This window comes from Spermophilus citellus (assembly GCF_964194105.1).
Source record: "Spermophilus citellus genome assembly, chromosome: 3".
Taxonomy (NCBI): domain Eukaryota; kingdom Metazoa; phylum Chordata; class Mammalia; order Rodentia; family Sciuridae; genus Spermophilus; species Spermophilus citellus.
Window position 1 is genome coordinate 182,768,587 of NC_138184.1, and position 15,692 is coordinate 182,784,278.

At 35.0% G+C, this 15,692-nt stretch overlaps 1 protein-coding gene across 5 annotated transcripts in view; it reads left to right on the plus strand.

Annotated features, from left to right (window-relative positions):
* CADPS2 (calcium dependent secretion activator 2) overlaps positions 1-15,692 on the plus strand; it is a 548,538-nt gene that overhangs the window by 266,166 nt on the left and 266,680 nt on the right. For all 5 annotated transcript variants that reach the window (XM_081286753.1, XM_081286749.1, XM_081286750.1 and 2 more), the window contains exon 7: positions 15,470-15,581. In XM_081286753.1, coding sequence (XP_081142879.1) covers positions 15,470-15,581 — 112 coding nt within the window. The remainder of the gene's footprint in view (positions 1-15,469; positions 15,582-15,692) is intronic.

A 15,692-nucleotide genomic window follows, 5' to 3' on the forward strand; every position in this document is an offset into this window, starting at 1 on the left:
CTTTTATGCTGAAGTGTGAGGTGTCATCCCAGGAATTATTCTCTCCTTGTCATGTTGGAAGAAAGGAATAACTTTGTACTGTCTGTCCATCATAATAATAAAAAAAAGTTTTAATCGGGGTTTTTAAAAAATCCTCCCAAAAGCCTAGAAAGATCAAATTTAATTATTTAAAAATATATTTGCTAGTCCTTATATTAAAATTTGTATTATTTGGGCATTTGACTCTTGTAAATTATTTCTAAAAAGTTCTTAAAAATTGAATGCACAAGGATATTGCGATTAAAAGTAATTCTCAGATTGTAGTTCTCCTCACCTATACCATACCAAGTTGGTCTTTTATTAATCCTTCTATCTTTTCTCCTCTCCTCTTTCACCTACTCCTTCCTTCCTTCTTTCTTTCTCTTAACTTTTCTTTCCTTTGCTAAATTTTGCTGTTAGTAAATGTCTCTTTCTCTCTTCATAATTTCCAATTTGTTTGGATTTTAGTATTGCCATTTTGTGAAACTGATTAAAATTTTAATGTTTATAACTATCATTTTTTTTCCATGGAGGCATAATTTTGTGCAGGCTGTAAAGCTGAAGTAAAACTACTGCTATGGATGCTGACAGGAATAGTTAACCTTCTGCGTACACTTTCTATATGAAAGGTGCTGTGCTCTTAGTGATGTTAGCATGACTCATTTTCATTTTTAACTCATCAGTAATATGAGGAAAGTTATGATAATGTGCTTTCCCAGGTCTTTTTGCATGGTAGAGTTGGTATCTGACCCCAGAAACTTCTGTCTTATTTAGACCTATGTCACAGCCACTGACCTCTACTCTAGGTAAGAAAGTCTATTTACATAGACTTTACATAGCTGAACTTTTTATGAAATGTTCTGTTTTCTTTGGAAAACCTTTTATACTTAAGATTTATTTAAAACCTTAGTCTGCCAAAGAATTCTGTCATGGTCTTTTGTTCTTTTTAATATTTATATGAAAACAGTTACATATGTGTAAGGGTATCTGTTGCAGCATTGCTTGTAATATTAAGATTGGAAACAACCACAAGTTCCATAATTAGAAAAGTGGTTGAATAAATTATGACACAGTCATATGAAGGAAACGTTTTATAGTCTTAAGAATGGCATGACTCCATGTCCTACATAAAGAGGCTCAATATATAGTAATGCATTTAAATATAAGGTATAGAACACTTGGGAATCTGCACTTATCTTTAGATGAAGAGTAAATGTGCATCTAGGTACATATACAAGCCTATAGAAAAATGCATGTATTTGGGCTTGTAGTAGTCCTCATCCTATGATGTGTAAGTGGGCAACCTTTGTAAGTTCATTCCTTTTCATTGCTTCTGCTACCATTTTCATGTTACTCACTCTGGAATATGCATCTTCATTTGCAGAAACCCATTGAAATCAGAAAGCTGAATTTCCCAAAATGAGTTTCTTTACCTCTTGCAGCTATCCAAACTGTCTTCCACAATTGTCTGCTTTTGCTGAGAACTTTCCATGAAACTGTCTTAATTGCTCATATTAGTCAGAGATGCTATTTTTAAGAATGTTTGTACTAAGAGAGAGCAGTAGAAATGAGGAAAGGAACCAGGGAGAGGGAAGGAGGAAAGGGGATATACTGGGGAATGATGTTTGCCAAATGATATTGTGTGCATGTACAAATATCCAACAACAAATCCCACCATTATGTACAACTACAATGCGCCAATGAAATAATATGAAAAAAAAATATAAAAGCATTTTTATTTAACATTATATAAGAGCATTATGCTTAACATTTTTGAATACTTTGAGTGTTATTTAATTTCTGTTTATATCATCAATAAATGTAATAATTATTTACATAATAGATGTAATAACTATTTAACTTGATGCCCAATTTTTAGACGTTCATGTTTTTTAATTAAAAAGAGTTAACATTGTTTAATTGTATGAGTATGAACATTATACTTAGATGGCATGTTTTACAAGTCCTAATAATGTGCCTGTTTTACAGACACACATTTCCAGTGGCTTCAGAATGAATTTTTTTTTTTTTTTAATAATGAACCTCTGCATTTTTCCATTTTTGACTAAATATTTATACACAGTCACAAATACCGTTAATTGATTTACAGATTTTGAATAAATATTTATACTCAGTCACAAATACCGTTAATTGATTTACAGATTTTAAATGTACGAATCCATCCAAAAGTTTTTAATAGTCTTGGTAATTAATAAGTATCTGTAGAATTAATAAAAGAATTGGCATTGAGAAAGTGCTGTGACTATTACAGTGACAGTTTTTTTTTTTCCTTTGAGAATGAACATTTATTGATTATTTATCGCATTACATAGTTCATGAAATATCATCTTTCATACATTAGACTCAAATTGTGCTTTGAACTCCCATTTTCACCCCAAATACAGATTGCAGAATCACATCTGTTACATATTCGCATTTTTACATAATGCCATATTAGTGACTGTTGTATTCTGCTACCTTTCCTATCCCCTACTATCCCCCCTCCCCTCCCCTCCCCTCCCATCTTCCCTCTCTACCTCCCCTGCTGTTGTTCAATTCTCTCCCCTTTTTTTTTTCCCTCCCCCTTGCCCCTCATAACCTCTTATAATTTTATGTATCCTTGAAGGTCTCCTACCATTTCCATATGCTTTCCCTTCTCTCTCCGTTTCTCTCCCCCGATTCGTCTTTGTTTACTGTAGTCTTTTCCTCATGCTCTTTCTTCATGTTCTGTTCTTAGTTTTTCTCTTTATATCAAAGCAGACATTTGGCATTTGTTTTTTAGGGCTTGGCTAGCTTCGCTTAGCATAATCTGCTCTAATGCCATCCATTTCCCTGCAAATTCTATGATTTTGTCATTTCTTAGTGCTGCATAATACTCCATTGTGTATAGATGCCACATTTTTTTTATCCATTCATCAATTGAAGGGCATCTAGGTTGGTTCCACAGTCTAACTATTGTGAATTGTGCCGCTATAATCATTGATGTGGCCGTATCCCTATAGTGCGCTCTTTTAAGGTCCTCAGGGAATAGTCCGAGAAGTGCGATAGCTGGGTCAAATGGTGGTTCAATTCCCAGCTTTCCCAGGAATCTCCATACTGCTTTCCAAATTGGTCTCACCATTTTGCAGTCCCACCAGCAGTGTACAAGTGTACCCTTTTCCCCACATCCCCGCCAACACTTGTTGTTGTTTGACTTCATAGTGGCTGCCAATCTTACTGGAGTGAGATGGTATCTTAGGGTGGTTTTGATTTGCATTTCTCTGATTGCTAGAGATGGTGAGCATTTTTTCATGTACTTGTTGATTGATTGTATGTCCTCCTCTGAGAAGTGTCTGTTGAGGTCCTTGGCCCATTTGTTAATTGGGTTATTTGTTATCTTATTGTTTAATTTTTTGAGTTCTTTGTACATTCTGGATATTAGGGCTCTATCGGAGGTGTGGGGGGTAAAGATTTGTTCCCAGGATGTAGGCTCTCTATTTACCTCTTTTATTGTTTCTCTTGCTGAGAAAAAACTTTTTAGTTTAATTAAGTCCCATTTGTTTATTCTTGTTGTTAACTCTTGGGCTATGGGTGTCCTATTGAGGAATTTGGAGCCTGACCCCACAATTTGTAGATCGTAGCCAACTTTTTCTTCTATCAGACGCAGTGTCTCTGATTTGATACCTAGCTCCCTGATCCATTTTGAGTTAATTTTTGTGGATGGCGAGAGAAAGGGATTCAATTTCATTTTGTTGCATATGGATTTCCAATTTTCCCAGCACCATTTGTTGAAAATGCTATCCTTCCTCCATTGCATGCTTTTAGCCCCTTTATCAAATATAAGATAGTTGTAACTTTGTGGATTAGTCTCTGTGTCTTCTATTCTGTACCATTGGTCTACCCACCTGTTTTGGTACCAGTACCATGCTGTTTTTGTTACTATTGCTTTGTAGTACAGTTTGACCTCTGGTATCGCTATGCCTCCAGATTCACACTTCCTGCTTAGAATTGCTTTTGCTATTCTGGGTCTTTTGTTTTTCCATATGAATTTCATGATTGCTTTGTCTATTTCTACAAGAAATGCCATTGGGATTTTGATTGGCATCGCATTAAACCTGTAGAGAAGTTTGGGTAATATCGCCATTTTGACGATGTTAGTTCTGCCTATCCATGAACAGGGTACATTTTTCCATCTTCTGAGATCTTCTTGTATCTCTCTCTTTATGGTTCTGTAGTTTTCATTGTATAAATCTTTCACCTCTTTTGTTAGGTTGATTCCCAAGTATCTTATTTTCTTTGAGGATATTGTGAATGGAGTGGTTTTCCTTATTTCCATTTCCGAGGTTTTGTTGCTGATATACAGGAATGCCTTTGATTTATGCGTGTTGATTTTATACCCTGCCACTTTGCTGAATTCATTTATTAACTCTAGCAGCTTCTTTGTAGACTCTTTTGGGTCTGTTAAGTATATTATCATGTCATCCGCAAATAGCGATAGTTTAATTTCTTCTTTTCCTATTTTTATGCCTTTAATTTCTTTTGTCTGTCTAATTGCTCTGGCTAGTACTTCGAGAACTAAATTGAATAGAAGTGGTGATAGAGGGCATCCCTGTCTTGTTCCAGATTTTAGAGGAAATGCCTTCAGTTTTTCTCCGTTTAGGATGATGCTAGCCTGAGGTTTAGCATATACAGCTTTTACAATGTTGAGGTAAGTTCCTGTTATCCCTAGTTTTTCTAGTGTTTTGAACATAAAGGCATGCTGTACTTTGTCAAATGCTTTTTCTGCATCCATCGAGATGATCATGTGGTTCTTGTCTTTAAGTCTATTGATGTGGTGAATAGCATTTATTGATTTCCGTATATTGAACCATCCTTGCATCCCAGGAATGAATCCTACTTGATCATGGTGCACAAGTTTTCTGATATGTTTTTGTATTCGATTCGCCAGAATTTTATTGAGAATTTTTGCATCCAAGTTCATTAGAGATATTGGTCTGTAGTTTTCTTTCTTTGAAGTATCTTTGTCTGGTTTTGGGATCAAAGTGATGTTGGCCTCATAGAATGAATTTGGAAGAGCTCCTTCTTTTTCTATTTCTTGAAATAGCTTGAAAAGTATTGGTATTAATTCTTCTTTGAAGGTTTTGTAGAACTCCGCTGTATAGCCATCTGGTCCAGGGCTTTTCTTAGTTGGTAGTCTTTTGATGGCTTCTTCTATTTCTTCTTTTGTTATTGGTCTGTTTAAATTGTGTGTGTCTTCCTGTCTCAATCTGGGCAAATCATATGCCTTAAGAAATTTATCGATATCTTCATTATCTTCTATTTTATTGGAATATAGGGTTTCAAAATACTTTCTAATTATCTTCTGTATTTCTGTAGTGTCTGTTGTGATATTGCCTTTTTCATCCCGTATGTTAGTAATTTGAGTTCTCTCTCTTCTTCTTTTCGTTAGCATGGCTAAGGGCTTGTCTATCTTATTTATTTTTTCAAAGAACCAACTTTTAGTTTTATCTATCTTTTCAATGGTTTCTTTTGTTTCAATTTCGTTGATTTCTGCTCTAATTTTAATTATTTCTTGTCTTCTACTATATTTGCTGTTGTTTTGCTCTTCCTTTTCTAGGTTTTTGAGGTGTTGTGTGAGTTCATTTATCTGTTGGTTTTTTCTTTTTTTGAGGTAAGAACTCCAAGAAATGAATTTCCCTCTTAAAACTGCTTTCATTGTGTCCCATAGATTCTGGTATGTTGTGTCTGTGTTGTCATTTGACTCTAAGAATTTTTTCATCTCCTCCTTTATGTCTTCTACAACCCATTGATCATTCAATAATATATTGTTCATTTTCCATGTGATGTATGATTTTTCCTTCCTTCTTTTATCATTGATTTCCAATTTCATTCCATTATGGTCAGATATGGTGCATGGTATTATCTCCACACCCTTATAATTACTAAGAGTTGCCTTATGGCATAATATATGGTCTATCTTTGAGTAGGATCCATGTGCTGCTGAGAAGAACGTGTATCCACTTGATGATGGATGATATATTCTATATATGTCGGTTAAGTCTAGGTTATTGATTGTGCTGTTGAGTTCTATAGTTTCTTTATTCAGCTTTTGTCTAGAGGATCTGTCTAATGGCGAGAGCGGTGTGTTGAAGTCACCCATAATTATTGTGTTGTGGTCTATTTGACTCTTGAACTTGAGGAGAGTTTGTTTTATGAACGTTGCAGCTCCATTGTTTGGTGCATACAAATTGATGATTGTTATGTCTTGTTGGTGGATGGTTCCTTTTAACAGTATATAGTGACCTTCTTTATCCTTCTTGATTAACTTAGGTTTGAAGTTGATTTTATTCGATATGAGTATGGCCACTCCTGCTTGCTTCCGAGGGCCATATGAGTGGTATGATTTTTCCCAACCTTTTACCTTCAGCCTGTGTATATCTTTTCCTATCATATGAGTCTCCTGAAGGCAGCATATTGTTGGATTTGTTTTTTTGATCCAGGTTACTAGCCTATGTCTCTTGATTGGTGAATTTAGGCCATTAACATTTAAGGTTACAATTGAGATATGATTTGTATTTCCAGTCATGCTTCTTTATTTATTTATTTTAGTTTGGCTAGTTTTGCTTTTTGGTTGTTTTCCTCCCCCTTTACTGAGATACCTCCTGCTGTTAGTTTTGGGCACTATTTATCAAATCCTCTTCTTGTAGTGTTTTGTTCAAAATGCTTTGCAGAGCTGGTTTTCTTGCTGCAAATTCTTTTAGCTTTTGTTTATCATGAAAGATTTTAATTTCATTGTCAAATTTGAAGCTCAATTTTGCTGGATATAGTATTCTTGGTTGGAATCCATTATTTTTCAGCGTTTGAAATACATTATTCCAGGATCTTCTCGCTTTCAAAGTTTGTGATAAGAAATCGGTCGTTAACCTAATTGGTTTACCCCTGAAAGTAATCTGCCTCTTTTCTCTCGTAGCTTTTAATATTCTCTCCTTGTTCTGTATGTTGGCTATCTTCATAATTATATGTCTTGGGGTTGGTCTATTATGGTTTTGAATGTTTGGGGTCCTGTAGGCTTCCAGGATTTGGCAATCCATTCCATCTTTCATCTCTGGGAAGTTTTCTAGAATTATTTCATTTAATATGTTGTCCATTCCTTTGGTTTGAAACTCTGTGCCTTCTTCTATCCCTATGACTCTCAGATTTGGTTTTTTTATGACATCCCATAACTCTTGAATAGATTGTTCGTGGGATTTAAGCATCTTTTCTGTGTTGACTATATTCTTTTCAAGTTGATAAACCTTGTCTTCATTATCTGATGTTCTGACTTCTACTTGATCAAGTCTATTTGTAATATTCTCGTTTGAGTTTTTAATTTGGCTTATAGTTTCCTGCAATTCTAGGATTATTGTTTGATTTTTTTTTAAGATCTCTATCTCCTGGTAGATCTCGTTCTTTGCCATTTGAATTTGTTTGTTTAATTCATTTTCAAAATATACTTTTATTTCTTGGACTTGCTGTCTCATGTCTTCTCTAATATTCCTTTCCATTCGAGTTAGGTATCCCCTGAGTTCTTTCCATATCCCTGTTTCTGAAGTTTCTATGTCCTCTTGTAGAATTGAGTTGTCTTGCATTGTTTGAAATCCTTTTTTCCCTTGTTTTCTCATGTTGTCCACGTTACTTTCCAGTTCTTTTTGATTGTCGTGTTTCTGCTCTCTTCTATAGATTTGTTTTGTTTCTGTATTACTCTGATGTCTCTCCTTTGTGTTGTTGAACTATGCCTGCTAATGTGGATTCTGCTGGGAAGGAATTCCGACGTCCGAGCTCCAGTGACGACACTACTCTGCTATGCCGTGCCCCAGTCTCCTTGCCGGGGTGCCCTAATGGGGGGGTGTGAGTGGACTGTCTCTGTTTGGTTTCAGCACCCGGTCGTGGCAGGCAGGCAGACTCCCGCCGCCCAGTATCTCAGGCCGTGGGCAGGTGATCCATCGCCAGCGGGAGGGCGTTCTCCTACCGCCCAGTTACCCTGGCAGTGGATGAACTGTCGCCGGCGGGCCTGCAGTTTACAGCTGCCCAGTCACGAGAGCCTTGCCTCTAGTCTCCTGTTCTCTCCTGCTAGGCTTGGGTTCTCCTGCTAGACCAGATTTCCCCTCAGTGATGGTTCTCGGCAGTTCATGCTATACTCTGGGCCTGTTTTGTTGCAATCTGTTTTGTTGCTGCAATCTGTCGGAGAGTGGCGGTGGGTACTTCAGCCCTCTAAGATGGTGGCCGCTGTTTGCCTTAGCGGAGTGTCCCTTGTGGGGGGCGGGGCCTTACCGGCTTCCTTCCCCGACTGCAATCCCGAACTCAGCCCGGGGGTCAGTGCGGGCTTGGGTTTGGCTGGTGGGATACCACCGTGTCGCAGCCACTTAATTCCCTGCTGACTGGTTAACCCCTTCTCTGCGGCGCCACGCCTTCTGTAGCCTCGGGGCAGGCCGCGCGTATCAGACAGCCTGGATCTCTGGGGTCACACCGTTGGCTTTTGGGATCCCCGGCACTCTATGGTTTTGTTTTTTTCTGCTTGCCCCTCCCCCAGCGCTGGCTAGGCAGCTTTTGTTTTGTCCACTGATGGGAGGGGGGGTTGAGCGTCAGGTGCCTCTAGCTCCCCTTTAGTCTTTATGCAGGCTCACTCTGATACTGCCTCCCCCTGAAAGTCTAGGAGAGATTTTATGCGAAATCCCCCTAAGTTTGGGGGCTGGGCTGGGTCACACACACCTGTTTTGTTGCTGCAATCTGACGGAGAGTGGCGGTGGGTACTTCAGCCCTCTAAGATGGTCTCAGAATGAATTTATTCATGGCCATCATGGGCAGGACACTGACTAAAAGAAAAGTACCAACAAATACAGGAAAGGAATTCAGGTTCTATTAATATTTAAGTAAAGGAAACCTGCATAACAGTCACTGCATAGAGCAGGGGCACTGTTGTATGTAAACAGTTGCAAATGGCATTGTTTGATACCTTTAATGATACCATCAGGTTTTCCTCAGCGCATTTTTCTGATCAGTATCTCAGTTTCAAGTATCTTTATTCTCTCTTGCTTCCTCTTAAGGAACACTGAATAACCAACCATCTTCCTTCTCACAGAACACATATCACTGAAAATAACAGTCATTACTGTTTTTCATGAATTAAGTGAATTCAAATTCAATTTCTCCAGCAGATTCCCCACAGGACTACAAAAAGAGATCTCAACCTACTTAAATCTAGTACTGGAAACTTTTGACAATATTTTCTACTTCCAAAGAGAATATTTACATCAGTGCTATGCATATCTTGTGTTTGCATGTGTGGGTCATGAATCAAAAGTTCCACTTATGCCAATATTCTTGGATGAATATCATTTTAATCTTAAAATATCTAAATTACAAAAATGATAATTTACCCATAATTGGAGTGTTTAAAACTTATAGGATGAAAAAGCTTAAAATTTATTTGTATTTCCTTAAAGAGTCATTTATACACTGATAAATTGGATTTTCAATATTATCTGTTATGAATTACAAAAATGATAATTTACCCATAATTGGAGTGTTTAAAAATTATAGGATGAAAAAGCTTAAAATTTATTTGTATTTCCTTAAAGACTCATTTATACACTGATAATTGGTTTTTCAATATTATCTGTTATGAATTACAAAAATGATAATTTACCCATAATTGGAGTGTTTAAAAATTATAGGATGAAAAAGCTTAAAATTTATTTGTATTTCCTTAAAGACTCATTTATACACTGATAATTGGATTTTCAATATTATCTGTTATGACATAGCAATGCATTTGGAATCATATGCCATTATTCCTTCATTATTTTAATAATTCACTCTTTGTAATAGGTTAATGGTAAAAAAGACATTTGGTGAAAAAATGGATTTTTAAAAGTCCTCATTAGGTTGGAAATAAAAGAAAAAAATAGTTTAAAAAAGAAGAAAATTTAGCTATAACTTTCTTATACAGCAATAGTCAGATTACATAAAATAAATAAATTCCTTGGACTCCAAATTATAAAACACCATGAAATGATTTAATAAGGAATGCATGGAAGCTACATAGAATAATTAAAAGTTAAGACTTCAACAAGAAATATTTTGTAATATTTTTACAGGAATTTCCTTTTTCCTAATTAGAAATAAAAGTTGTAAAACGTATGTTTACATTTTGTTCTGATGAATATCATAACGTATAAAACTACAATTAATAAAGCAATATAGCATAACTCAGAAGATAGATCTGTAGGACATAAAGTTCAAAGCCAAATCAAAGTTCTTGCATAATTTTATAAATATGTTTGACATTTTAAAGAAATGAGATTGGACCAAATTAAAAATTAATTAAAACTACCACTTTATAACATGATTAAATTTTCAACAGCTTGAAAATTTGAATAGAAAATTTTAAAAGAAATCTGGGTTATTATTCATATAGTCTCTGGTTAAGGATAGACAATCTTAATAGGATGTCAAAATTAGACTTTTATAAATCATATTGACTATATTGACCACCTAATATTTTTAATCTATACATTTAAAAATTCAAAAACAGGGGTTAACTAAAAAATTTCAGATCAGATAACTTTTGGAATTGTAGATACTTATTTAATTCTGTAGTGCTGATCATAGATCAGGAATACTAATGTAGATTGAACCTGCCTTTAAATACTTAGCTTCTCTAATCATGAGTGTATTATATATATTCATAATACGAATTTTGAGTTAAAGAATTTTGAGTTGTTTGAACATAACTGTCTTACTGTTTATGATTTTCAACATATTTTAAACTAATGCTAGTTGTTTTTGAAACTCCTGTAAGTCCCAGTTATACATCTTGTTCTGTAGCAACTAGGAGACCACGTGAGGTATCCTGCCATTAAGAGTGAAGGCATGGAAATGGAAGGAGACCCTCATGGTTATACAAAATTACATACAAGAGGAAGTGAGGGAAAAGGGAAAAATAATACAAGGGGGAGAAATGAATTACAGTAGAGGGGGTAGAGAGAGAAGAGGGGAGGGGAGGGGAGGGGGGATAGTAGAGGATAGGAAAGGCAGCAGAATACAACAGACACTAGTATGGCAATATGTAAATCAATGGAAGTGTAACTGATGTGATTCTGCAATCTGTATGCGGGGTAAAAATGGGAGTTCATAACCCACTTGAATCAAAATGTGAAATATGATATGTCAAGAACTATGTAATGTTTTGAACAACCAACAATAAAAAAAAAAAAGAGTGAAGGCCAGGGTTAGGAAGTTTAGTATATAATAATGAAATTATATATTATCTGCCATCTGTTAGAAAATAAATTCCAAGAGAATAGGGATTTCAGTTTCTGGCACTAGGGTATTGTCCTCCACATACAAGCCCCCCAGATTTTTTTAAAATTAATAAATAGTGAATAGTAAGTTTTGTATTCTTTTGTTGTCTAAACTTCATATCCTGAGTGATTTTATATCATCTCTGTAACCACCATTATAAATGGCAGCAGACTATTCCATCATCTGCCCATAATTTACATAATCATTTTTCTCATAGTAGAAATTTAGTTTGCTTAATTTTTTTCCTGTTATGTTATAGTGAATATGTTTCTGCTTATACTCTTTTCAGTACTTACACATATTTGGTTAGGGTACATTCCTAGAAATAGCTAGGGTACTAGGGTACATTCCTAGAAATGGATGAAAAGGCAAGCATGTATATTTTTGCTTCTGATAACAAATTTTCAGTATGCTTTATTTAATAGGAAATTCATAATTAATGTCAGTTATTTCAGTTGGTATATGAACTACTCTGTGTTTTCATAGTTAGGAAGTCCTGCTGTCTTTGCAAAGGTGTTTTGTAGATATTTTATTCATTTGAAGATTTACATTGGAAGTCTGAATCCTCATAAATAATACATTCATACAAGTAGAGAAAGGCAATGTATTTTGAGTAAAGCAGTTGACAGCAGGGGTAATGCACTCTTTCATCACTTAATACTGAGGAAATAGTAGGAAGATAATAACTGGTATTGATTTCTGAAAGTATTTAAACATGCCAATTAGGTAGGAATCAAGAAAATATCTCAGTGAATATTAAAAGTAGGCCTGTTATCTTTGTCCTTCCTTTTTGAGGGGGATGGAGGGACTTGAGTTTTTAATTCATTTGAGAATTCATAAGTATTTTCTAATTGCACATATTTTAGCTTATTTTTCATAGAAGAAATTATCAAATTATCAAAATGCTTCTGTCTGTTGAGTGCTACCATATTCATATTCATGGACCCCTTTATTTGCACATTTTGTTAAAAGTTAGTGACGTCGAGTTCCCTGGCTTGTTATAATCTGGATCTGTGGATATCCTAAACTCAGCTTCTCACTGCCTGCAAGCACCTTATTTTTGCCTTCCTCACCTGATGGAAGCTGGCTGCTAGCACTCCCTGTCCATGACTCAGCAGCCCAGGGCTTCCTGGGTTAGCTAATTCTCACAGATTATCTACAGGGCCCCTAATATTCTCCTGGATTACCAATCAGACTATGCCTTAATTGACATACTGGTTTTGGGAATGGATATCTCAAATTCATTTCCAGGGTCTAGATTACAACTACCTTCTTACATATTTCAACTAACTCTTTGTTTTCTAGTGAATGCTCACTTATCCTAAAATGTATTAATTCAGTACCTAGTCTACTTTGCCAAGCATGTCTGTCCCTTATTACCATCCCTAGGATAGTGTTATTTCTCTAATTTTACACACATCTAATAGTTGAAAAGTAATCACTGTTTTAGGACCACAAACTGCCCCCCAAATGTATGTGTTTGTGTGTGTATGTACAGTACCATGTTGCTGAGTTGTGGGATATATTCTGAGAAATCTACTATTAGGCACTTTCATTATAGAGTTACATACACAAACCTAGATGGCATTGCCTGTACGCCTCAGCTATATGGGACCAGCATCCTATATGATGTCTGTTGTTGACCTAAAAGTTATATAGCCCATGATTGCATATATGCACACACACACATTATATATCTACTCTATGTATCATTTGTAACATTATATGATGTACCTATTAGATATAGTATTTATATTGTCTGTGTATCATATAGAATATATGATATATATATGATTTCTATAGGCATACATCTGTTTATTCTGATTAATTTATATGTGTATGTGTAATAAAGAAGGTTTTTTTTTTAACCTATTAAAGATCATCTACCAAAAACCTACAGCAGTGATCACACTTAGAGGTGAAATGCTAAAAAATATTTCCTTTCAGCAGAATGACTAATAAAAATTCAGAATCCTAGCTACTTCAGAGTAGTGTAAGGGAAATAGAAGAGAACATGTGACCAACACAGCACATAAAGGGCTCTTCTAATAGTCTGGTACATTCCCCATCATAACTTGAGTGGTGGAGTTGTTGTATTTATTATTATTTTTTTTAACTATATCTTATTTTGTAGGCACTTTTAAAGTAGATATTATTTATTTATTTATTATGATATCATTTTCAATATAATATTTTTAATGAATAAATGAGCAATATTCTACTGTGGTATTTTATGGATTAGTTTTTAAAAGTTGCTTGTCTGTGAAGGATTAAAGGTAAAAGCTGATTTTCTAGACATTCATGGGATCATGAGCGAGCACAGATTTTTGCATGTGCATTATTTGTTTTGTGCTGTTTAGCAAGTGTGAATTAGCCACATATTTCCTTTCATGTAGAACGGCAGGAGAACAAGGTTAAAAGAAAACTCACAAGGTCCCTTCAGATGGTTAATGGGGTCAATCAATATTTTTCTCTTTGGAGAATTGCATAGTGGAGTATGTTCAGAATTTCAAACGATCATGGAAAGCAATATACATACTTATAAAGGTTTTTGAAATTAAAGGAGAAAAATCAATTTCATATATGTTTATAAATAGAATTTTTTAAGATCAGCAAATTCTGTGGAAGACTAATAGATGCCTACAAGACTATCAGGAACCTTTGATTCCAATTATAGGGAACTGTCTCCAAGGGTAGCCTTGCAAATTTAACCATGCAATAAAGAATGACAAATAAAGTAGGGGGTGTCATGGGAATCTTTACCAGAGCTGATTGTATTTAAGGTTTAAGCTTCAACATAGTAAAGAGAGAATTTTTTTCTGCTTCTTTATTTTCATTCTGAGTCTATTTTTATTTCTATTTTACCTGTCCTCTATTTCAGACCACCTTAATTCAAAAAGATTTCTTTGCTAACTCCTTTCTAGAAGTCTAAAATGGAAATTAAAGTGCTGCTTCATTCTAACTGAATCTCTCTCTTCCCTCTGGCATTTGATTTTGGTTTCAACTGACCACATATAGATGCTAATTTCTTTAGTCCTTGAAATGGCCTTTCCTTTACTGTACACATATTACAGCATTATAAATGTTATTGTAGGAGACAAGCACATAATCATAATAATTTACTTATTATCATGCTTCCCCCCCCAACTTTCTAGATTTCACAAACTTTCCAAATAATGCTTATAAAATAAAATATAGACAGTTCCATGATAGTGATAAATTCCTTTTAAAAAAATGTATTTTATTTTTACCATAAATCTTTATTTTGTTAAGTCTCCATTTTCTTTTTCCTCTTCTGTGGTATTTTTTTTCTTTGTGCTCTGTCAAGACTCATTGCCTGTGATATCTCAGAATTATGAGAAATATTGATAAGTTTTTTTAATATCAAGCATGTGCCAGTTAGGTTTGTCAATAAGCTAGAATGAATTGGTGTGTGATAAAGACAAGATGCTATTAATTAAAAGATAAGCCAAGAAAACATGTTATTTTGTTATGATGATTTGAAAAGCCAGATGTCGACAGACTTATTCCATTCCTAAGAGAATGTACTGGGAAATTAACTGAAAACCACTCACGTTCGTTATGATGCATATTTCTTTTTGACAGGAGCTGTAAAAAGACATATAAAGTAATAGCCTTTAGATAGATAATTACCCCACTTAAAAATATATAATGTTTAGGGAAGATTTCCCAAAAGTAGGAGGAGCAAAGTCCTCAGTATGTAAGAATAGTTTTTTGAACAACCACCTTTTATATGAAACACCCTTAGCAATTTCCCCCAGACATCCATAAAAAGGGGGTTATAATTTACATTTGAATTAATAAAATGATATATTTCCCTAGTTACATCTATAATGCTTTGCTTTTACCTAAATGCTTATAGGCACACCATGATTTTTAGTGCAACATGCTAATTTTTTAAATAGCTGAAATAACTATTACAAGCTCTAAAGCTTATTGTCAATTTTCCTTCTTGATGGCACCATCTGTCAGAAACAAAAGCAAAGATAAAAAATCTCATTGAGCTGCAAAAGATTCTCTATTGCTTAGTGTGCCTTTTATGGAGGCACATCTATCTGGGAAAAATTAATGCTATGTTTTAAAGAAAATCTCTTTTACTGCTTTGCAGATGGGGAACTCAAGGAGATTTCACCACTACCCATCCTCGGCCTGTGGTCAAAGTAAAACTCTTCACAGAAAGCACTGGGGTCCTAGCCCTTGAAGATAAGGAACTGGGCAGGGTAAGTGATGGTCAGCCCTGTGCATTCAGGGTGGCCCAATGTGAACTTAATTTGATTCTGAGGTAAGGTTCACACATAAGCAGTGTGTGAACTTTCTGTCCATAAATTACA